We start from the raw sequence: 23,974 nt of genomic DNA, 5'->3' as shown, positions 1-23,974 counted from the left end.
TTCTTTTGTTATACATTCCATTATCTGGCTGTGAATTTGGAAAATTGTTAGTTTTTGCCTTAACCTCAAATTACTATACTGTCTTAAAGTGGTAGGCATTTAGCCTAGCAGTTAAGATACTCGTTTAATGGGCTGTGTGTTATATTGCAGCAGGTTAAGCTACCACTTGGGATGCCCACTTCCCATATCTGAGTGCTGGTTCCAGTCCCAGCTACTCCATTTCTGATCTATCTCCCTGCTTAATGTATCTGGAAAAGCAGTGGGTGATGGCTCAAGAACTTAAGTTCCTGCTACCCATATTTGAGATAAGGCTCCTGACTTCAGCCTGGCCCAACACCAACTGTTTCATCCATTTGGAGTCATGAACCAGCAAATGGAAGCTCTCTCTCACCCGATTTCTTGTTCTCTATCACTCTGCCTTTTAGATAAATTGATAGATTTTTTTTTTTTTTTAAAGACATTCATTAAGAGCACCCATGTTTCAGATTGGAATACTTCAGTTCACTACTAGCCATCACGGTGCCTGACTCCATCTTTCTGCTGTTGCAGACTCCAGACAGCAGCAGTGATGACCCAAGTAATTGGGTTCCTGGCTCTGGTTCAGCCAAGACTAATCCAAGCCATTGCAGGCATTTGAGGAGTGAAGCGGTGGATAGGAGCTCTCTGTCTCGCAGATGTTTTTTTTTTTTTTTAATTTAAATCGAGGTATTAAAAATCTATGGCTTTTCTCTTTAGATATATTCTATAGATATATATTCTTTTTTTTTTTTTTTTTTTTTTTTTTTTTTTGATGGGCAGAATGGACAGTGAGAGAGAGACAGAGAAAGGTCTTCCTTTTTTCCGTTGGTTCACCCCCCAGTGGCTGCTGCAGCCGGTGCGCTGCAGCCAGCGCACCGCATTGATATGAAGCCAGGAGCCAGGTGCTTCTCCTGGTCTCCCATGAGGGTGCAGGGCCCAAGGACTTGGGCCATCCTCCACTGCCTTCCCGGGCCACAGCAGAGAGCTAGACTGGAAGAGGAGCAACCGGGACAGAATCCGGCACCCTGACTGGGACTAGAACCCAGGGTGCTGATGCCACAGGCAGAGGATTAGCCTATTGAGCCGTGGCGCCGGTCTCAATATATTCTATATTCTTTAGATACATTCTATTCTATATTCTCTTTAGATACATTCTAATAATTCAAGTCACATTTTATATATATATATATATATATATATATATATATATATTCAAGTCAGTTCTATATTCAAGTCAAATAATATATATATAATTTGATTTGACCAAAAGAGGGAAAACTACCTTTATTCTTTCTTAGATTTTAACTGCTTTGTTTCCCTCTAGTGTAGGAATAATAATGTCTTTTAAAGAAGGAATAAAAGTTGAAAGATAATCTCAAAAGTAGCTAATCTCAGACTGTGATAGAATCTGCTGAGCACTGTTCCTCTGCTGGACCAGCTGCCCAGTCTGGTTGATGGACAATTTTTTACTTTCCTCTGGGCAAAGGTAAAGGGTTTACAGAGACACGCAAACTTAATACTGACTTTGTCTTCTCATTATCAGAGGTAGCTGGTCTGAATTCAGTAGCAAGAGTGTAATTCTCTTTTCAGTAAAGTTTTTTTTGTATAATAAGTAGTCAAAATAGTTAAGGATTTATTTTGAAAAATTTTATTTTTCTTCCTCATTATTTACTTTAAAGAACATCTTATATTTAATATTTCTTTTTTGCTTAACTCTTTTCCCCGTCCTCACTCTTTACTCTCTCGGCAGTTCGGTAATTAAACCTTTAAAACAGAATGTACTTGGGAATATTCTGCAGCACGTAAATGCTTGAGGAAAATTGGGATATACTAGAATCTAAGTAACTAATCACTAATCAAGTAGTTGCCTGTTTTCTAACAGTTAGCAAGAGCCTTAAAGAATCTAATTAATGCTGACATTGTGACACAGCAAGTTAAACTCTGCCTGTAGTGCTGGCATCCCACATGAGTGCCGGTTCCAGTTTCACCTGCTCCACTTCTGGTCAAACTCCCTGCTAATGTGCCTAGAAAGCAATGGGGGATAGCCCAGGTCCTTGGACTCCTGCACTCACATGGGATGGAGTTCCAACTCCTAACTTCAGCCAGGGCCATTGCTGTCATTTGTGAAGTGAACCAGCCATTTAGGGAGTAAACCAGTGGATGGAAGATACTGTCTCTCTTTCTCTCTCTCTTTCAAATAAATAAATAAATAAATCTTTTTAAAAAATAAGAAAAAAGTACTTTTTCTTATATATATCATAGATATGTTTTCCTAATAAATATTACATACTAATGTGCTTGTTTATGCAGTCAGGAAATAAAGAATATGAGCACAGAATGGTCTTTAAAATACATAATTAGTGAAATTTCTATTAATACATAGGCTGTAACAATCAGTTCAGAAGTTGAATTTACAATTGATAATAGAGATTATAGTTAGTTTAGTCAGGTAAGTAAAAGAGAGAAGTGGCAGTAAAATTTATTCAGTGACTGCCTTTTTTTTTTTTTTTTTTAAGAAAGATTTATTTATCTGAGAGAGTTACAGAGACAGAGAGATAGAGATTTCCGTCTGCTGGTTCACTCCCCAAATGGCCACAACAGCCAGAGCTGGGCCAATCAGGAGCCAGGAGCTTCTTCTGGGTCTCCCACATGGGTGCAGGGGCAAAACACACTAAGAGAATTCACAAGTATGATGTTCCATTAATTGTTAAGAAATACTGTCTTTAGTGGAGTTCTTAGAAATTAAGACATCTGCTCACTAAGCATTTGTAGTAAGAATAGCTTCATATGATCTTACATAGTCATTACATGCCATCAGGCCTTATCCTCTTGGCCTTGTCTTAGATTTGTGTGCTTTTGTCTTCTCCCCCATTGTTAAGACATTTAAATTGTTGACAGCGAGAATAATTTTACTTACCTTTAGGTTCCCATCGATGTTTGGCACATGTAGTGAGTGCTCAGTAAACGTGTCAAATTGATCTAATTAGATTGTATTACTCTCTTACAGACATCAACTAGTCAGGCAATCTTCCGTCTCCAATCTGGAATCTGCCATCTCTTCCGAGAAACTTTAATTAACAAAGGTTTTGTGGAAATCCAGACTCCTAAAATTATTTCAGGTATGCTTCAAAGTATTCACCTTGATTTTTAAAACTGAATTTGCTTTTCCCAAAGTTGTTTATATTTTTGTAATTTGAGAATCCTAAGTATCTTTTAAGGTTAATTGCTGCATGGCAGCAGTCAACATGTCAGCAACATCAGTAATATATCTCCTGAGGCAATAACACACAAAGCAAGACTCTTCTTGTTCTCGTCATATTAGGCCAGAAACTATTTCTATTATACAGGTTTCTTTCAGAACAGGTAGTCTAATTATGTTTTCTACAAACTGTATTCTAAAAACAACTAAATACTATTAATGGAAAAATCACATTGATTTTCTTTCTTGTGTGAGTATCTTTTAAATCATTTTACCCATTCTTAGAGTTGTTTAAGTAACTTTAAAGAAATGTACATGATGGGCATTTAATTACAAATACAAAATTGAACATTGCCTCTTTTCCTTATGATTTTTTTTTTAAATTTTACAACTCCAAAGTAGCTTTAATATATTTGAAATTGAAGCAAAATGGAAACATGGAAGTCCAAAGAAGTAAACCTGGCTTAAATATAAATTGTGTAGAATTACATAAAGGCATACATAGGTAGATAGATAGATAGATAGACTATGATTTATCTACAATTCTTGATTTTCCATTTTTGTTTTTAAAATGATCTTGGATCAAAAATATAAACGGAAAAGAAATTTTAAAATATATACTATCTTTATTAGACATTGCATTGCATTGATATTCTTACAATTAATTGTAATAATATAAATGTTTGTATTTCAGCTGCCAGTGAAGGAGGAGCCAATGTGTTTACTGTGTCGTATTTTAAAAATAATGCATACCTGGCACAGTCCCCACAGCTGTACAAGCAAATGTGCATCTGTGCTGATTTTGAGAAGGTTTTCTGTATTGGACCAGGTAAGATCTTCTCAGTAAAGATTTTTTCCAAATTCATTAAATGCACAGTAGTTATAGTTAATAGACATTTTGAAAGCTTAAATTCTTTTATATGCAGGCTGCACAAAAACAAGACTTTGAGGCAGAAGCAACAGTATGTGCCTCAATAATTCTTTAAATAACTGGGCATCATTCAAATGGGTAGCATCATAAGCATTATATATTCCTACAGAAGAATGCAGAAGAAACTTTTTATCTTAGGAGTATCTTATTTTAAAAATGAGTGCTTTGAGAAGCCAGAGCTCTGGCATAGCAGGTAAAGCCGCAACCTACAGAAGTATATTATTTATTATTCTTAAGTGCAACTAGAATAGAATTAGCTGCCGCTTGGCCTATGCTTTCAGCTCCCTATCAGTGTTACAGAACAGTCGTTCAATTATTATATCTTACTGTCTTTTTATAGCCTTGTACTGTTGAAAGTTTGTCGTGTACCTCTGTGTTCTTGCTACCAATTTTATTCCAGAATTGTTTTTCCTACTATTATTTGTACTTTTTTCAATATTAGTAATATGCTAAAATCCATTAGAAACTACTAACAAATGTCTTATATTTAAGAGATTATGTTAACTTGCTTTTAAAGATAATTCAGTAGGATCTCACTCACAGAGATCTTTCATTTAGGTCATCTTCTTTTTTTTTCTTTTCCATGGTATCTTGGCTTTCCATGCCTACAATACTCTCATGGGCTCTTCAGCCAGATCCAAATGCCTTAAGGGCTGATTCTGAGGCCAGAGTGTTGTTTAGGACATCTGCCATTCTATGAGTCTGCTGTGTATCCCGCTTCCCATGTTGGATCCTTCTCTCCCTTTTGATTCTATCAGTTAGTATTAGCAGACACTTGTCTTGTTTGTGTGATCCCTTTGACTCTTAGACCTATTAGAGCCATCAATTGTGAACTGAAATTGATCACTTGGACTAGTGAGATGGCATTGGTACATGCCACCTTGATGGGATTGTATTGTGAGTGAGATCCCAGTGGAAAGAATGGGGCCATCAAAGAAGGAGGTACCTTTCTCTGAAGGGAGGAGAGAACTTCCACGTTGACTATGACCCTATCGGAATAAGATCAAAGTCAGCGAACTCTAAAGGCTTCCATAGCCCTGGCAACTCATGACTAGTGCCTAGGGAGATTACTGACGCCATGAACAGGAGTGTCAAATTGTTAAGTCAGCAACAGGAGTCACTGTGTACTTACATCCCATGAGGGATCTGTCCTTAATGTGTTGTCTAATGTGCAGTGATGCTTTAACTAGTACTGAAACAGTATTTTTACACTTTGTGTTTCTGTGTGGGTACAAACTGATGAGATCTTTACTAATTATATACTGAATCGATCTTCTGTATATAAAGATAATTGGAATTTTTTTTTTTTTTTTTTTTTTTTTTTTTTTTTTTGACAGGCAGAGTGGATAGTGAGAGAGAGAGATAGAGAGAAAGGTCTTCCTTTTGCCGTTGGTTCACTCTCCAATGGCCGCTTGCGGCCGGCGCATCGTGCTGATCCGAAGCCAGGAGCCAGGTGCTTCTCCTGGTCTCCCATGCGGGTGCAGGGCCCAAGCACTTGGGCCATCCTCCACTGCCCTCCCGGGCCATAGCAGAGAGCTGGCCTGGAAGAGGGGCAACCGGGATAGAATCCGGCGCCCCAACCGGGACTAGAACCCGGTGTGCCGGCGCCGCAAGGCGGAGGATTAGCCTATTGAGCCACGGTGCCGGCCGATAATTGGAAATTTAAAAAAAAAAAAAAACTGGTGTTAAATTGGAAATGGCATAGAAAATTAATTAATTTTAAAAAAAAATATTATGGGCCAGCACCGTGGCTTAACAGGCTAATCCTCCGCCTTGCGGCGCCGGCACACCGGGTTCTAGTCCCGATTGGGGCGCCGGACTCTATCCCGGTTGCCCCTCTTCCAGGCCAGCTCTCTGCTATGGCCCGGGAGGGCAGTGGAGGATGGCCCAAGTCCTTGGGCCCTGCACCCGCAAGGGAGACCAGGAGAAGCACCTGGCTCCTGGCTTCGGATCAGCGAGATGCGCTGTCCGCAGCGGCCATTGGAGGGTGAACCAACGGCAAAAAGGAAGACCTTCCTCTCTGTCTCTCTCTCTCACTATCCACTCTGCCTGTCAAAAAATAAATAAATAAATAAATAAATAAATTTAAAATATATATATTATGTAGGATCTCTGTCTTTAATGTGCTGTACACTGTTATTTAATGCTATAACTAGTACTCCAACAGTATTTTTTTCACTTTGTGTTGCTATATGGGGGCAAACTGTTGAAATCTTTACCTAATATATACTAAACTGATCTTCTGTATATAAAGAGAATTGAAAATGAATCTTGATGTGAATGGAAGGGGAGAGGGAGTGGGAAAGGGGAGGGTTGCGGGTGGGAGGGAAGTTATGGGAGGGGGAAAAGCCATTGTAACCCATAAGCTGTACTTTGGAAATTTATATTCATTAAATAAAAGTTTAATAAATGAAAAAAAATAACATCTGAAAAAAAAAAAGATACATTCAGTAAAAATCCACATAATCATGTGGCAGTTTTTATGAAGCTAATTATAAGAAAAAGACAGCTTTACTTCATTCTTTTTTTTTTTTAAAGATTTATTTATTTATTTATTTGAAAGTCAGAGTTACACGGGGGGTGGGAGGGGGAGAAAGAGAGAGAGAGAGAGAGGCCTTCCATCCGCTGGTTCACTCCCCAGTTGGCCACAAGAGTAGGAGCTACGCCGATCCAAGGGCAGGAGCCAAGAGCTTCTACTAGGTCTGCCACGTGGGTACAGGGGCCCAAGGACTTAGGCCATCTTCCACTGCCTTCCCAGGCCACAGCAGAGAGCTGGATCAGAAGTGGAGCAGCTAGGACTTGAACTGGTGTCCACATGGGATGCCATCACCAAAGGTGGCGGCCTCACCTGCTACGCCACAGTGCCAGCCCCTACTTCATTCTTTAAAACTGAGCAAGTTTTATTATTTGGTAGCTTAATAAAAATTAAATACTTTTCAATAAACTGGCAAGGTTGTTAACTAATGTCTTCGTTTTTATAATTTATTAACCAGTTACTTAGTGAGCATCTGCTGCCTGTGTAGCCTTGTACTAGATAGCATGTACATGAAGAAAGAATCAATTGGCACTTCTCAAATGTTAATAAACATGGATCTTGTTAAAATGCAGATTCTGACCAGTAGATATGGGATTCCAGAATTCTGTAGTTCTCACAACAGTCCAGGTTACTATTGATGGTGTTGATATGCAGAACATGCTTTGAGTGAAAGGGGAATAAACATTGTTCAGCTCCCAAGACTGAATAAGACATGTATACATATAGCAGTCACAAGGAATAATCAAATGATTTTCATGACATAATCAGATTGTGCTGTACAGTCAGTATATTAGTATTAATTATGTAGTAAATATAAAAAGAGGGTGGAGATGAAGTTTGTTAGAGTGACCATAAAAATTCAAATTGAAATGAGCTTTAAAGACAGTAGCATATACAGACAATGGAGATGCCATTTGAATCAGAGAAAGCAGGATAAGTAAAATTATGGGGAAAAACAAAAATATAAGACCAGTTATTAGGAAATGAGAAATATCGGTTAGGATGAAATTGTGAAAGCATAAAGGTTTTTGACTTTTTGACATTTTATATCTTAGAACAGCAGTCATTTATGAACCATTGTAACCGGCTGTTACAGGAATATTGAGCTGAGCTAGAGTCGGGAAAACTGGAAAGGAAGAAAATGCAGTGAGAATATGATAGCTGGACTAAGCTGATGGCTAGAATATCTGTAATGTTCCTTCTTTGTATATTTTCATTTAGCTTGAGTCAGGCTTTGGTTGTTTTTTTTTTTTTTTTAATTTTTAAAATTTTATTTAAGGTATACAAATTTCATGCATTTCATGTATACAGATTTAGGAGCATAGTGATACTTCCCACCTCACCCTCTTATCCACTCATGCGCCCACCCTACCACTTCCTTCCTCCCTCCCTTATTCTCTCTCAATTTTTACAGTGATCAACTTTCAGTTTACTTTATCCTCATAAGATTAACCCTACACTAAATAAAGAGTTCAACAAATAGAAGAAAAAAACAGTTCTTCAACAATAGAGACAAGGGCCGTAAACAATCATCAAATCTTAAAATGTCATTTTCATTCTTTTACATACACTCAGTGAAATAAGACACTTCCCAAAAAGATTAATACCATATGTTTTCCCTAATCTATGGTAACTAATAGAGTACCAAAAAATGTAATGTATAGGAGGAGTTGAGTCAGGTTTTAATAAAATTGAGAACTCACTGTATTGGTCAAAATTGAATCTATTTTTAATTATTGAAAACATCTCAGGAGCTTAAATTCCCTTGCAGTTTTCGGGAGCCTCAATTATTAATTTACATTTGGTACAGCTATTACTACGTGACTATAGGAGTTTTTAATGTACTTGCCATGCAGGAGAATGCTGAACAGATGGTTTGTCAGAGGTCCTTCCAGCACTACAATGCTATCACTTGAGTACTGCTAAATTGAATTTTGTATTTAAATTCCAATTTATCCAAAATTTAAAGTAACATTGGCTATTTAACTTCACAGTGTTCAGAGCTGAAGATTCGAATACTCACAGACATCTCACTGAATTTGTTGGTTTGGACATTGAAATGGCTTTTAATTACCATTATCATGAAGTTATGGAAGAGATTGCTGATACTTTGGTGCAAATATTCAAAGGACTTCAAGAAAGGTAAAAGACATATTACATCTTAGATGGACCTAATTTCAAATCAGTTTGGATCCTTTTTAAACAAAAGAATTCTTAAGTTGAAATAGTTTTTGTTGGATATTGATTGATTGATCGACACATAGATATGCCAGTTAGATGATGCATTTTATTAGTCCTATGTTTCAGAAGGACATTTTGGGAAAAGGCCTCAAATTTACAATGATGGTCCCATAAGATTATGTCATGAGTCCCAGCTGCTCCACTTGTGATCCAGTTGCCTGCTGATGGGTGTGGAAAAGCAGCAGGTGATGGCCCAAGTCCTTGGGCCCCTGCACCCATGTGGGAGACCTGAAAGAAGCTCCTGACTCCTGGCTTCAGATCAGCTCACTTCTGGCTGTTGCAGCCACGTGGGGAGTGAACCAGCGAATGGAAGATCTCTTCTGCCTCTACCTCTACTTCTCTCTCTGTAACCATTTGAAATGAATAAAATAAAAATCTTAAAAAAAAAAAAAAAAAAGATTGCAAAGATTCTAATGGGGTAAAAAAAAAAAAAATCTGGCCTTTAATTTAAAAATCAAATATGTCTTTTGTTGGCAATGATTTAATTATACTTGTTCATTGTAAAGATTTAGGAGATAAAATCTCAGATAAGAATTTTTCATTTTTAAAAAAAAAGTTAATTTATTTGAAAGGCAGGGAGAGACAGAAAATGTGTGTGAGAGAGAGAGTGCACACTTCCATCCACTAGTTTACTTCCCAAATGACTGTGATGGCCAAGGCTGCGCCAGGCCAAAGCCACAAGCCAGGAACTCCATCTGAGTCTCCTACATGGGTGGCAGGAGCCCAGGTACTTGTGCTATCATTCACTGCCTTTCCAGGCTTATTAGCAGGTAGCTGACTTAGAAATGGAGCAGCCAAAACTCAAACTGGTATTCCAATAAATGATGCTGGCATCACAAATTTGGGCTTAATTCATTGCACCCATAAAGGAATTTTTAACTCATTTAATGCCCTTGTGGTTACAAAAACATGGGACTGTAAAGCAACATTAAATATTCTAAATATTTAAATTTCATTTCATAATAATTTTATAACATTCTTCATAGTGCATATGCTGATTCAGAGGGTGATTTAGTATATTGCTACAGTGACCTCTTGTGGAGGAACCATTTATCTCACATTTTATTAACTAAATCATTGTACAAATAGGTTCCAGACCGAAATCCAAATGGTGAATAAACAATTCCCCTGTGAGCCATTCAAATTTTTGGAGCCAACTTTAAGACTAGAGTATTGTGAAGCATTGGCTATGCTTAGAGAAGCTGGAGTTGAAATGGGAGATGAAGACGATCTGAGGTTTGTCTTTGTGGGTTTTTGGTTTTTGATTTTTTAAAGCTTGGTAATTAGGCTTAAGAGATGAAAGAGTAGGTTTATTAGATGATTAGAGTAGATGATTTTTATGTAGCTAATAAATTTAAATTTTGTTAATTTGGTATATAGTATGATGTCGCTTTATATAATGTGTGTTCTGAAATAGAAATGTTTAATTTGATTTACGTAAGTTTCAATAATTTTATTCCTAAGCACCACTTTTTCATTTTTTCCCCCTCATATTTGTAACCCTTGAAAGAAAACAGGAGTTTTCCTGTGATTTTATCATCAAATATGTTGGTTCACTTTCCAATCAATGATATTATTTATAAAGAGTAAGCAGCAAACCAAATCCATCTCCACCCAGGGTTAGGGCATCACACTCTCAGTATCTCCAAAAGATTGAAAAATCACTGTTCTTTATTTGATATATAGTACTAAATTCAGTTCATATATATATATATATATATATATAACATAATTTTGAAACAAGTTACATAATTTAGTAAAGATTGAAATTGCTATCAAGTTATATTTTATTCAGGGATTTGTAGTGAAAATATTTAAGTCATCATAGGACTGTATCTATATAAAAGGAGAAAAGGAGATTTTTCTCATTTTTTAGGATTCTTAAATATTTCACTCACAACCCCTTATATTTTTGTTAAACAGTATATGTCCAAACACACAGTTTTAAGCATTTAAGCATCCCCTATATTGATATGTGACATTTTAAAACAAACTATAAATTTTGAAATTACTTTTAAGTTGGACGATATTTTCTTAAATATTTTGAAAATTATTCTTAAAAAGTATAAGCTACCTCTTGGCTGCAGAAATTTAACATGTTTACATAAACACTATTACATTTTGAAAACTTAGAAATATAGATTTTTACTTTATAAACCTTTGATAAAGAGTAGCAAAAAGGGGAGACTGTTAGACTAGCCCTGATTGGTGTGGTGAACTTGAATTATGTGTAATTGTGGAAATTATTTCATCTATGATATTTCTTAATGAATTGCTAAATTTTATTTATGATTTTAAATATTTGGGTACAACCTACTCAGCACTAAGTCACTTTACTAGGAACATTTATAAGTGGTTTTCAGTAGTATTTGCCTTTAAAAAGGGAATGAGGTAGACGCTAATGTGTTATGGCCAAGTTTTTTTCTTTTGAGAACTTCAAGTGGAAGGGTTGCCATATTAAGCTTAAAAGTCTTTAATCTTCAATCACATGATTCATGTTTCTTTTTCAGCACGCCAAATGAAAAACTGTTGGGTCGTTTGGTAAAGGAAAAGGTAGGACTCTTTTGTACATGTTGAGTTTCTTTTTCTATATCTGAAATGTAACCTGGTGTTAAAGAACAATTACAGAGGGAACTAATCTGAGAAATAATGTGATTCTAGAATAAATAAAAAACAAAAGGACAATATTTTAAAAGTTCTTAGAAAAACATTCAGACGGGCTCTACCTACTTTCACTCAATATTTGGTAGTTGTACTAAGTTATACAAGAGGTGTCTCAAAGTGATAACTTGTGTCAGATTAATTAAAAAGGTATCAAAAATATTTGAAATTATTTAGATATAGGCTTCCCTGAGAACTCCTGCTATCTCATGAGCTTTGAAGATGAATGAGTTTCCTTTCTGTCTCAAATGAAAGCTACTTTCCTGTCCTATTTTCTAATAGTGCAACTCCAAAGAGAATAAACTCCAAAAAGGTAAAGTTGGTGTGGTGTTCTTAAAAACTGAGACTAATGTAAAGAATTGAAAAAGTCCTCGAGCTCCTCCTGCTGGTTGCACTTGAAATGGTTACACTAACTAGGCAGATCTGAAACCAAACAGTAATGATTTTTTTTAAACCTTTAAAATGTTGTTTCAGCACATCCAATTCCAGTTTGTCTACTTTGTTCACATTCTCTCTAATCTCCAATTTTAGAGAAAAGATTTAGACTCAAGAAGAGTTAAAATATATTGAACTTTTTAATTAAATCTAGGTCTCATAGTAAGTTTATCAAAAATGTCATAATTTCATGTGATTGTTATTTTATTTCTATAGTGTTATTTTGGAAAAACACTACCCAATTTTATTTAAATATGTAAGCAAAGATTTAAACTGTTGCAAAAATATTTAGATTTTTAAAATATTAATAATATAAAAAATGTCATTTTTCCCCAAAGTATTTTATAGATTTAACATAGTTTCTATAAAACTCTAAAGGATTTCAGATAACAGAACAATAATAAAATGCATCCTTTCCAGTCTTTCAACTGGATGAGCTAGTATATAAAAAAAAATTAAAAGTACTTACCATGGCATAATTGACAGTGGAGAAACTGGAAAGAGATTACATGCCTAGAAAAATAAATATATGAATGAACTATGATTGAAAGTAAGCAGCTCTTAATAAGATATTGGAAGAACTTGTGACATGGCAAAATACCATAGGATCAGTTGTTATTTGACAAAATATACTCATTGTATATATAGTAACTGTAGTAACTTTGATGAATAAAATGCAAATAAAAATAATTATCAAAATATTAGCCTTTTTATGTATTTTAAATGTATTTTAATTGCCTCTGTTCTTTTTATAGTATGATACGGATTTTTATATTCTTGATAAGTATCCATTGGCTGTAAGACCTTTTTATACAATGCCTGACCCAAGAAACCCTGTAAGTAATTTAATTTTTTTTTTTTTTTTTCGTTTACTCCCATCCTGAGCAGGCAGGGTCCTTGTGCCCTCCACCCCCTGTGACTGCTGAACTTCTCACCACTGCCCACCACTCAGCCCACACGCTGGGCCCTGGGCGGCAGCTCTGGATGCTTCTGGCAGTGCGCTGGCCCCGAGGGGAGGGAGTAATTTAGTTTTAAATAACCTTTTTGGGGGAGGAAGAAAGATTTCCTTGTCACTGCATCAAATTGTACAATGGGAATAATGGTTTTTATTAGTAATTTGCATTTCACTACTAACTTTGTTATACATATTACTACTGTTGTCTGTCAATACAGATCAAAGGATTTGTGGAGTTTTTATATTCTAGCAAATTAGTCCTGAAAATCTAAATAAAAAATCATTTTCCTGGGTCACTTTTTTGATTCATATGGTAGAAAGATGACATAAAAGATAAATAGCACTACCAGATTTGCAGACTTTAGCAAATCATCCTGTCATTGCTCTTCCACTAGGAATTCATTTTATATCCTGGAAGTTAATATGAATAGTCTTTTGGCCTTTTACTGTTTTTTCATCTTGCATTGGCTCCCAAACTTTAGTCTGTGTCAGGATCACTTGGAGGACTTTTATAAAATTTTATATGTGTATTTATTCGCCTATGTTTTTTATTTGAGAGGCAGAAAGAAAAAGAGAGCTCTCCCATCCCCTGCTTCACTCACCAAATGCCCACAGTGGCCTGAGCTGGGCCAAACCAAAGCTAGAGACAGGAACTCTTCCAGGTCTCCTGTGTGGTTGACAGGGACTCACCTACTTGAGCCATTACCTGCTGTTTCCAAGAGTACACATAAGCAGGGAAGTGAAATCCAAAGCAAAAACAGGACTTGTGGCATGTGGGTATCCAGACCAGTGTCTTAGCTACTGAGCCAGATACCTGCCCCACCTCTGGAGAACTTTTTTTTTTGGACAGGCAGAGTGGACACTGAGAGAGAGAGACAGAGAGAAAGGTCTTTCTGGAGAACTTTTAAAACAAAACTTGCTAAACCTCATCTTCAAAGCTTCTGGTTGTTCTGGGGTGGGAACTGATAATTTGTGTTTCTAACAAGTTCCAGGTACTACTGAAGCTTCTGACCTAGGAATTATGCTTTGAGACCAGTGGAATTATTCAAAGACTAGGGAAGTAAGATAAAACTGCTATTATTAGATACCTGATAGGGAACAGGTTAAGATTTGGTAGATCAGTTTTCAGTTTACTTTGCTTAAATTTTTTAAAAATTTTATTAAAATGACAATTTAGGGGTGAGTTGGGCCTCTACCTGTGACACAGGCACCCCATATGAGTGCCCTTTTAAGTCCCAACTACTCCACTTCCTACCCAGCTCCTTTCTAACATACATGGGAAAGCAGCAGATGATGGCCCAAGTGCTTGGGCCCCTGCCAACCACATGGAAGACCCCTAGATGTAGTCCCAAGTTCTTAGCACTGGGCTCCTCACTTTGGCCTGGCCCAGCCCTAGCCATTGGAGCCATCTGAGGAGTAAACAAGCAGGTGGAACATTTCTGAATCTCCCACTCTCTCTGTAACTCTGCTTTTCAAGTAAATAAATATACTTTTTTTTTCTTTTGACAGGCAGAGTGGACAGTGAGAGAGAGACAGAGAGAAAGGTCTTCCTTTTGCCGTTGGTTCACCCTCCAATGGACGCCACGGTAGGCACACTGCGGCCGGCGCACCGCGCTGATCCGAAGGCAGGAGCCAGGTGCTTCTCCTGGTCTCCCATGGGATGCAGGGCCCAAGGACTTGGGCCATCCTCCAGTGCACTCCCTGGCCACAGCAGAGAGCTGGCCTGGAAGAGGGGCAACCGGGACAGGATCGGTGCCCCGACCGGGACTAGAACCCGGTGTCCCGGCGCCGCAAGGTGGAGGATTAACCTAGTGAGCCGCGGCGCCGGCCAATAAATATGCAGTTAAAAACATAATGCAGTTAAAAACACTTCATGGGTCTGGTGCTGTGGCATAGCAGGTAAAGCTGCCTCCTACAGTGCTAGCATCCTATATGGGCGCCAGTTCGAGTCCGGGCTGTTCCTCTTCCAATCCAGCTTTCTGCTATGGCCTGGGAAATTAGTAGAAGATGGCCCAAGCCTTTGGGCCCCTGCACTGGCATGGGAGTCCCAGAAGAAGCTCCTAGCTCCTAGCTTTGCATCAGCGTAGCTCCGGCTGTTGCGGCCAATTGGGGAGTGAACCAGCGAATGGAAGACCAATCTTTCACTCTCGATCTCTCTGCCTCTCCTTCTCTCTGTGTAACTCTTTCAAATAAATAATCTTAAAAAAAAAAAAAAAAAAAAAAAAAAACAGTTAAGGCAGGCTTGCAAAAAAAAAAAAATAACACTTCATATGATAAAATAAAGATCAGCACTACTTCTTTACAAGTCAGATGTGTTACTTTTGTTATTGAAGGATATGAGAAAATGAGAGCATAAAATCTCTGACATGCGAGAAAGAAATTATCATGCAAGCCTTAGTAATTTCATTCTACTTTAGAGAAATAAATTATGTTCATTAAAGCGGGTTGCATCATTAATCCATGGAAGAAATAGACTTGCTCTTTACTTAAGGTATTGTTTTCCCTATATATGTGTATAATGGAAATAGGATGATAGGCACTTGAAAAATGGTGTTCTTGTGGTTTTTTTTCCTGTAGAAACAGTCGAACTCTTACGATATGTTCATGAGAGGAGAAGAAATATTATCAGGAGCCCAAAGAATACATGATCCTCAGCTGCTGACAGAGAGAGCCTTACATCATGGAATTGGTAACTACTTAAAATATATTTAGGAGCATGTGTCTTATGAAAGTAACACATTATAAAAATTTTAAGGATTTCTCAGAAACAGTATTTTAACTTTCATTGAATTTTTTAAATAAAGTAATAAATTTGTTTTGGATTGCTTTTGTAGATTTGGAGAAAATTAAGGCTTACATTGATTCCTTTCGCTTTGGAGCCCCTCCTCACGCTGGTGGAGGCATTGGTAAAATCCTTTTATTACTTACAAATAAGTCTTTAAGTACTAAGTATAACACAAATTTGAAGTTTAAGAATTCTTTAAATAAAATAAGTTATGACTAAGGGAACGTTTGATTTTTGCAGGGGTAGTTAACAGCCAAAGTTGTATGTTCTAAAATATTGCAAAATTCTAGCCATTGTTTTTGCTCAAGAGTTCAAAAGCCAAAGAGAATTTTGCAGTTCTGTTGCAGTTTTTGTTTATAGTTTGTTTAGAGGTTTTATGTTGAATAGGTAATATACTTTAAAATTTTTCAAAATTAACAAGTATGGGAAAGTCTTTTATTCAAGTAGTACTGAGAAAACTGATACCACACGCAAAAAAAGTGAAATTGGATCCTTACCTCAAAAGATGGTCCAAGTCCTTTGGGCCTCTGTCACCCATATGGGAGATCCCAGAAAAGCTCCTGGCTCAGCCCTCGCCATTGTGGCACTTTGGACAGTGAACCAGCAGATGAAAGTTTTAAAAAAAATTACTCAAAATGGATCAAATACCTAAATATAAGATATAAAACAGTGAACCTTTTTTTAGAAGAGAACAGGGCAGAAGCTTCATAACATGTGATCTAGCAATGATTTATCGGATATGACATCAAAAGCACAGGCAACAAAAAAAGCAATTTGAATATTACATTTTTTTAAGTTTTATGTATCAGAAAACAATGACAGTTACCAACAGACTGAGGAGGCAACACATAGAATAGGAGAAAACATTTGCAAATGATGCATCTGAGAAGGGATTAATATCCAGAATATAGAGAGAAATCCTAAAACAACAAAAATAATTTAATTTCAAAATGAGCAAAGAATTGCAATAGACATTTCTTCAAAGAAGATACACCAGTGGCCAATAAGCACATGAAAAGGTAGTCAACATCACCAGTTATTAAGGAAATACAAATTAAAGCTATAATGATATAGCACCTCAAATACAGTAAGATAGCTACTGTTTAATGCACCAGAGATACAGTATTATTGACAATATGGAAAAATTGGAACCTTGGTATACTTTTAGTTGGGATATAAAATGTACAACAGCAGTATGAACATTCCTCATAGAATTAGTATATGATGCAGCAGTTCCACTTATGTGTATATACACAGAAGAAATGAAAACAGGGTCTCAGAAAAATATTTGTACAACTGTGTTCATAGAAGCATTCATTTCAGTAGCTAAAGCATGGAAAAAGTAACCTGACTGTTGAGCAACACATGCATAGATAAGCAAAATGTGTTTCAATGTCCCTTATCTGAACTGTTTGAAACCAGAAATATTTTAGATTTTAGAGTTTTGGAGATTTTCGAACACCTCATAGACTTTACTGGACTAACATTCTTAATCCAAAAACCACAAATCCAAACCTTTTTTTTTTTTTTTAGACTTATTTATTTATTTGAAAGGCAGAGTTAGAAGCAGAGAGAGAGAGAGAGGACTTCCATCTGCTGGTCACTCTCCAAATGGTTGCAAGAGCCAAAGCTGGGCTGATCCAAAGCCAGGAGCCTGGAGCTTCTTCCAGGTCTCCCACATTGATGTAGGAGCTCAAGGACTTAGGTCATCTTCTAGTGCTTTCCCAGGCAATATCAGAGAGCTGGACTGGAAATTGAGCAGCCAGGACTCAAATCAGCACCCCTATGGGATGCCAGCACTACAGGTGGCAGCTTTAATTGCCACGCCACAGCACCAGCCCCGTATCCAAAACTTTTGAGCATCAGCATGATGTTCAAAAAGTATCAGATTGTGGAACATTTTTGGATTAGGATTAGGAATGCTCAACCTATATTTCTGTGCAATGAAATGTTATTCAGCCTTTACAAAGGAAGGAGATTCTGACATATGCTACAATATGGATACACCTTTAGGACATTATGCTAAGTGAAATTAGCCAGTCACAAAAAAGCAAAATAATATAATTCTACTTATGTGAGGTACTTGTAGAAGCTGAGAGCTGAATGGTGGTTGCCAGGGCCTGGAGAGAAGAGTAAGTGAAGTTATTGTTCAGTGGATATAGAATTTCAGTTTTGCAGTTGAAAAAGTTAGGGCCTACGAAAAAACTGTTAGAACTAATAAATGAATTCAGTAAAATTATAGGATATAAAATCAACATACAAGTGTCAGTAGCATTTCTATACACTAACAACAAAGTATCCAAAAAGTAAATCAAGAAAATAATTCTGTATACAATAATATCAGTAAAATAAAATATTTAAGATTAAATTTAACCAGGAAAGTGAAAGCTCTTTCACTTCAATGTACAGATATGTACACTGAAAACTGCAAAATGTTGATAAAAGAAGTTTAAATAAATGGAAAGAAGACATAAATAAATGGAAAGGTATCCTGTGTTTATGGATTAGAAAAATTAATACTGCTCAACTGGCCAAAGCATTCCACAGATTATTATAGTCCCTATCAAAATTTCAGTGAAATTTTTCATGGAAACAGGAAATTATTCATATGGAACCACTACAGCTAAAGCAATCTTGAGCAAAAATAACAAATCATACCATCTGATTTCAAAATGTACCACAAAGCTATAGAAATGAAAACAGCATGGTACAAGCATAAAAACAGACACATAGACCAGTGAGATGGAACAGAGATATGAAATAAATCTATGTGTTTATAGTCATTTGATCTCCAATAAAGATACTAGCATCAAACATGGGAAAATGACAATCTGTTCAATAAATGATGTTGAGGAAACTAGAATAGTAGAAGAATGAAGTTTAACCCTTAATTTATACCATATATAAAAAATGGTCTCAACACAGATTAAAGAACTAAATGTAAGACCTGAAACTGCAAAAGCAATAGAAGGAAATGTAAAGAAAAAGCCTCTTGAGGCTATGTACTGTGGTGTAGCCAGTAAAAGTTGCCGTCTGCAGCACTGGCATCCCATCTGGGCACCGGTTCGAGTCCTGGCTGCTCCACTTCCAATCCAGCTGCCTGCTAATGCTCCTGGGAAGGCAGTAAAACATGGCCCAAGTGCTTGTGCCCCTTCACCCATTTGGAAGACCCAGAGGAAGCTCCTGGCTCCTGGCTTCAGACAAGCCCAACTGTAGCTCTTGCAGCCATTTGGGGAGTAAACCAGCAGACAGAAACTCACGCACTCTTGCTCTGTAACTCTGCCTTTCACATAAATAAATAAATTTTAAAAAGAAAGAAAAAGAATCAGCTTCTTGACCCCTGAGTAGACAAAGATTTGTTGCCTAGGCAACAAAAGCAGAAGTAGACAAATTGAATTGCATCAAAGTAAAAATCTTCTACACAGCAAAGGAAACAATAGAATAAAGATACATTTTAGAGAATAGGAGAGATTAATTGCAAACCATATTTATTAAATGAGGTTAAGATCTAAACTATTATAAGGCACCTGTATAACTCAATAGCAAGAAAACAAATCACTCAATTAAAAAATGGACAGAGAACCTGATTAAATATTTCTTTTTTTTCTTTTTCTTTTTTTTTTTTTTTTTTTTTTTTTGACAGGCAGAGTAGATAGTGAGAGGGAGAGAGACAGAGAGAAAGGTCTTCCTTTTGCCGTTGGTTCACCCTCCAATGGCCGCTGCGGCCAGTGCACTGCGGCTGGCGCACCGCGCTGATCCGAAGGCAGGAGCCAGGTGCTTCTCCTGGTCTCCCATGCGGGTGCAGGGCCCAAGCACTTGGGCCATCCTCCACTGCACTCCTGGGCCACAGCAGAGAGCTGGCCTGGAAGGGGGACAACTGGGACAGAACCCAGCGCCCTGACCGGGACTAGAACCTGGTGTGCCGGTGCCGCAAGGTAGAGGATTAGCCTCTTGAGCCGTGGCGCTGGCCAAATATTTCTCAAAAGAAGACATATACAAGGTGACCAACAAGTAGTATATATATGAAAAAATGGTCAACATCACTAATCACCAGAAATGTAAATGAAAGCCGTAACGAGATATCACTTCACACCTGTTAGAATGTCTAGCATCAAAAAGACAAAATGTGTATAGTGGTGAAGTTGTGAGAAAAGGAACCTTTGAAAACAATTGATGGAAATATAAATGGTAGAGCCAATTCGGAAAACAGTGTGGACATTCCTCAAACATTTAAAAATAGAACTACCATATTATCCAGCAACCCCACTTCTGAGTATAAATCCAGAGGAAACAAAATCACTACCTTGTAAAGATAACTGAACCCCATTTCATTGTAGCATATGCCTACAATAGCAAGGACTGGGATGGTCTGAAATCAGGAGCTGAGGTCTCTCACATGGGTGGCAGGAACTCGATTGAACACTGCTGCCTCCCGAAGTCTATATTAGCTGGAAGCAGGAATCAGGAGCCAGGGTTGGGAATTACACCCACTCCCTCTGATATGTGATATATGCATCTGTACCACTAGGCTAAACTAACCTGTGCCCATAAGTTGTTTTAAAAAGTTGTAGAGGCTGGGGCCAGTGCTATGGCTCAGTAGGATAATCTTCCGCCTGCGGCACTGGAATCCCATTTGGGTGCTGGTTCAAGTCCCAGCTGCTCCACTTCTCATCCAGCTCTTTGCTATGGCCTAGGAAAACAGTAAAAGATGGCCCAAGTGCTTGGGCCCCTGCACCTGTGTGGGAGGCCCGGAAGAAGCTTCTGTCTCCTGGCTACGGATTGGCTCAGTTCTGGCTGTTGTGGCCATCTGGGGAGTGAACCAGTGGATGAAAGACCTCTCTCTGCCTCTCTCACTCTCTCTCTGTAACTCTACCTCTCAATAAATAAAATAAAATTATTTAAAAATAAAAATATTATAGATTTATCGAGATGGATAATAGTGACAGTTGTACAGTACTACAAATATATTTAATACCACCAATCTGTGTACCTAAAAATGGTTAGAACAGTAACTTAACAGTATTTTTCAGATTAAAATTTTTGAAGGAAAAATACACAGAAAAGTGTGCATTTACTTTGTAACAGAAAACTTTCTAGTTTTCTGCTTTTACGAAAATAATCTTTGCATATACAAAAAGATGCACAGATATACTTTTTAAAATATTATAACAAATTATAGAGTGTTACATAAACTATTCATTACTTTTAACCTAGTTGATAATTTATTGCTTATCAATAAAGAGCCTTCTTTCTTTTTTAGTCTATAAATGCAATCCACCATAATCTTGTTAACTAGCTTCCTGTTAGTGGATGTCTAGGTTTTTATTAGTCTTGGGTTATATTTTTTTGTTTGTTTGTTTGTTTGTTTGTTTGTTTTGACAGGCAGAGTGGACAGTGAGAGGGAGAGACAGAGAGAAAGGTCTTCCTTTTGCCGTTGGTTCACCCTCCAATGGCCGCTGCGGCTGGCGCGCTGCGGCCTGCGCACTGCGCTGATCCGAAGCCAGGAGCCAGGTGCTTATCCTGGTCTCCCATGGGATGCAGGGCCCAAGGACTTGGGCCATCCTCCAGTGCACTCCCTGGCCACAGCAGAGAGCTGGCCTGGAAGAGGGGCAACCGGGACAGGACCGGTGCCCCGACCGGGACTAGAACCCGGAGTGCTGGCGCCGCAAGGCGGAGGATTAGCCTATTGAGCCGCAGTGCCGGCCTATATTATAAAGGATGCTACATTGACTATAGAGTTTACATTTTAATGGGAAGGTTAGGGCTATTTTCTCTTAGAATATTCAGTAATGTGCAGTTTGAATAAACATTTTATAAACTTCTGTGATTTGATTGTGAAGAAGGAAGCTTTAATGATTATCAAAATAGAACCTATTTTTGATTAACATTTGAATGGAAGATGGGGTATGTTAATTTTTTTAATTAGTCTTAGGTCACTGTTATACAGGGCTCAAATTTTCATTTGATATCTTGATAAAGAGTAGCAGTAGTGATGTTCTCTTTTAAAAGTCATTACTATATAAAAACATTTTTGGAACTTGCCATCTTTGTGTGATGTAAGTTTTCTAAAATTTGAGTAAAGTAAATAGATAAAAATGCACATAAGAAGCTTCGCTTGGTAGTTCTCTGCTTCTTGAGTAGTTTAATTCTTGTCAGTAGTACAGTATTTTAAAAAATATATTTATTTATTTGAAAGGCAGAGTTAGAGAGTCTATGGTCATACCACCCTAATCTCATCTGATATCAGAAGCTAAGCAGGGTCGGGCTTGGATAGTACTTGGATGAGAGAGAAATGGAGAGAGAGATCTTCCACCTGTTGGTTCACTCCCCAAATGACTGCAATGGCCAGAACTGAGCCGATCCAAAGCAAGGAGCCAGGTGCTTCTTCTAGGTCTCCCATAATGTGGGCAGGGGCCCAAGCACTTGGGCCATCATCTGCTTTCCTGTGCCATAACAGAAAGCTGGATCAGTAGCGGAGCAGCCAGGACTCTAACCAGTGTCTGTATGGTATGCCAGTGCTACAGATGAAGGCTTAACCTACTATGCCACAGCGCCAGCCCCAGTAGTCCAGTATTTAAACCACATGCCAAAATTAGTGGCTTTTCTATACCCAAAACACTTACCTAGTATGATAATTAATCTGGAACCCTTTATGCCAGGGACTACCTTGTGAAATGCCTTTAGAATCCCAATAATATTTTGGCACTTCTATAAGTAAACTTCCTCAAACATGGTTTTCATCTACATTACCTGGACCACATAATCAGAGCCTGGTATCATTTAAAAAATACATACCTATGAAATACTTTGATTCGATTTTCATTGTTTCATAGATTTTGTTCATTTATGTAGGATTTTGTCGTTCACTTTTATGACTCCATTCCCCTTAAGGATATCCATTTAGTCTTTCTCATACAGAACAGCATCTCTCTTTTTAAAATCAATTCCCAAAACATGCCATTCTAAATAAACTCAAGTTACAGAAGTTATTTTTCCTCCTAATAAGGAAATGTATTATCAAACAATGGTATTGTGTTAGTTCTAAATACATAAAATCCTGAGAGGTTTTCAGAAAAGAAGTTGATAATCATTTTGTTTCCCCAGGGTTGGAACGAGTGACCATGCTGTTTTTGGGATTGCATAATGTTCGTCAGACATCGATGTTCCCTCGTGACCCAAAACGACTCACTCCTTAAAGAAAGTTATGCTTTTTATTCTGCCCGGTAACCTGCTACTGATCAGGCTATATCTTAGGTACTTAAAATACACCTTATAAAAATGTCTTATCTAAGTGCCACGGGTTTTTTTTGGATTAAATCAATATAAGTTAGTTTAAAAGAAAAGATTTTTTTATAACTTTTGACATGCTTTGTTAGGAAATGCTGGAACATTTTTAACAAGAAATTCATATGATTATGTTTAAAATTCATACTGTGTTACTATAGTAAACATTAACAGGAGTTTTAAGCAGTTAAAGTTTCTGCAAATTTTTTAATTTTTTATATTATGTTGGCCACAGCATTAATGTCTTACATTTTAAACATTTTAACTTATTTTTTAAAATTCTGACATTGAGATAAGAACAGTTGGAGAAGTATCTGATATTTTAATGTATTGACAGTCTCGTGAAAAATTGGCCGAAAGTATGCTCAGAAATCATGTGAAGTAGGTGAAAATATTAGTTAGAAAATATTCAGTATGTTGTATTAAATTGTTAAATTCTAAAACTGAATTTCAATAAAATTTTAAAGCTAATTATAGTTTGTGTAACTTTATGGCAGTCTGATTTTATAACTGGCTCTTGGGATTAATAATTTGGGAAAAGAAAATATATAACTGGTTTATGGAAGTACCTAAAAATAAATGAAAATTCACAAGTTTTTAACATGTATTCACAGAAGTTAAAATGGGTGTAAGGATAGAGCTCTTAAAACTGATGTCTTGAGTTGGTTAATAAAGTTCATTTCACATAGATTAAAAAATAGTGTCAGATGGGGCCAGTGTTGTGGCATGGCGGGTAAAGCCACCACCTATGACACTGGTATCCCATGTGGATGCCAGTCTGAGTACTGGCTGCTCTATTTCCAATCCAGCTCCCTGCTAATGTGCCTGTAAAAGCAATGGAGAAGGCCAGCGCCACGGCTCAATAGGCTAATCCTCCACCACACCGGGTTCTAGTCCTGGTCGGGGCACCAGATTCTGTCCCGGTTGCC

At 37.3% G+C, this 23,974-nt stretch overlaps 1 protein-coding gene across 1 annotated transcript in view; it reads left to right on the top strand.

Annotated features, from left to right (window-relative positions):
- Window positions 1–23,519, top strand: part of DARS1 (aspartyl-tRNA synthetase 1) — an 80,704-nt gene extending 57,185 nt beyond the window's left edge. The window contains exons 8-16 of the mRNA XM_062186210.1: window positions 3,026–3,137; window positions 3,912–4,046; window positions 8,679–8,826; window positions 10,015–10,161; window positions 11,436–11,478; window positions 12,777–12,857; window positions 15,554–15,665; window positions 15,811–15,882; window positions 22,866–23,519. Coding sequence (XP_062042194.1) covers window positions 3,026–3,137; window positions 3,912–4,046; window positions 8,679–8,826; window positions 10,015–10,161; window positions 11,436–11,478; window positions 12,777–12,857; window positions 15,554–15,665; window positions 15,811–15,882; window positions 22,866–22,957 — 942 coding nt within the window. The 3' untranslated portion in view covers window positions 22,958–23,519. The remainder of the gene's footprint in view (window positions 1–3,025; window positions 3,138–3,911; window positions 4,047–8,678; window positions 8,827–10,014; window positions 10,162–11,435; window positions 11,479–12,776; window positions 12,858–15,553; window positions 15,666–15,810; window positions 15,883–22,865) is intronic.
- Window positions 23,520–23,974: the final 455 nt, after the last annotated feature.

Source organism: Lepus europaeus, chromosome 1, assembly GCF_033115175.1.
Source record: "Lepus europaeus isolate LE1 chromosome 1, mLepTim1.pri, whole genome shotgun sequence".
Lineage (NCBI taxonomy): Eukaryota > Metazoa > Chordata > Mammalia > Lagomorpha > Leporidae > Lepus > Lepus europaeus.
The sequence above is the reverse complement of the archived record's forward strand: the minus strand, read 5'-3'. Positions and strand labels throughout refer to the sequence as shown.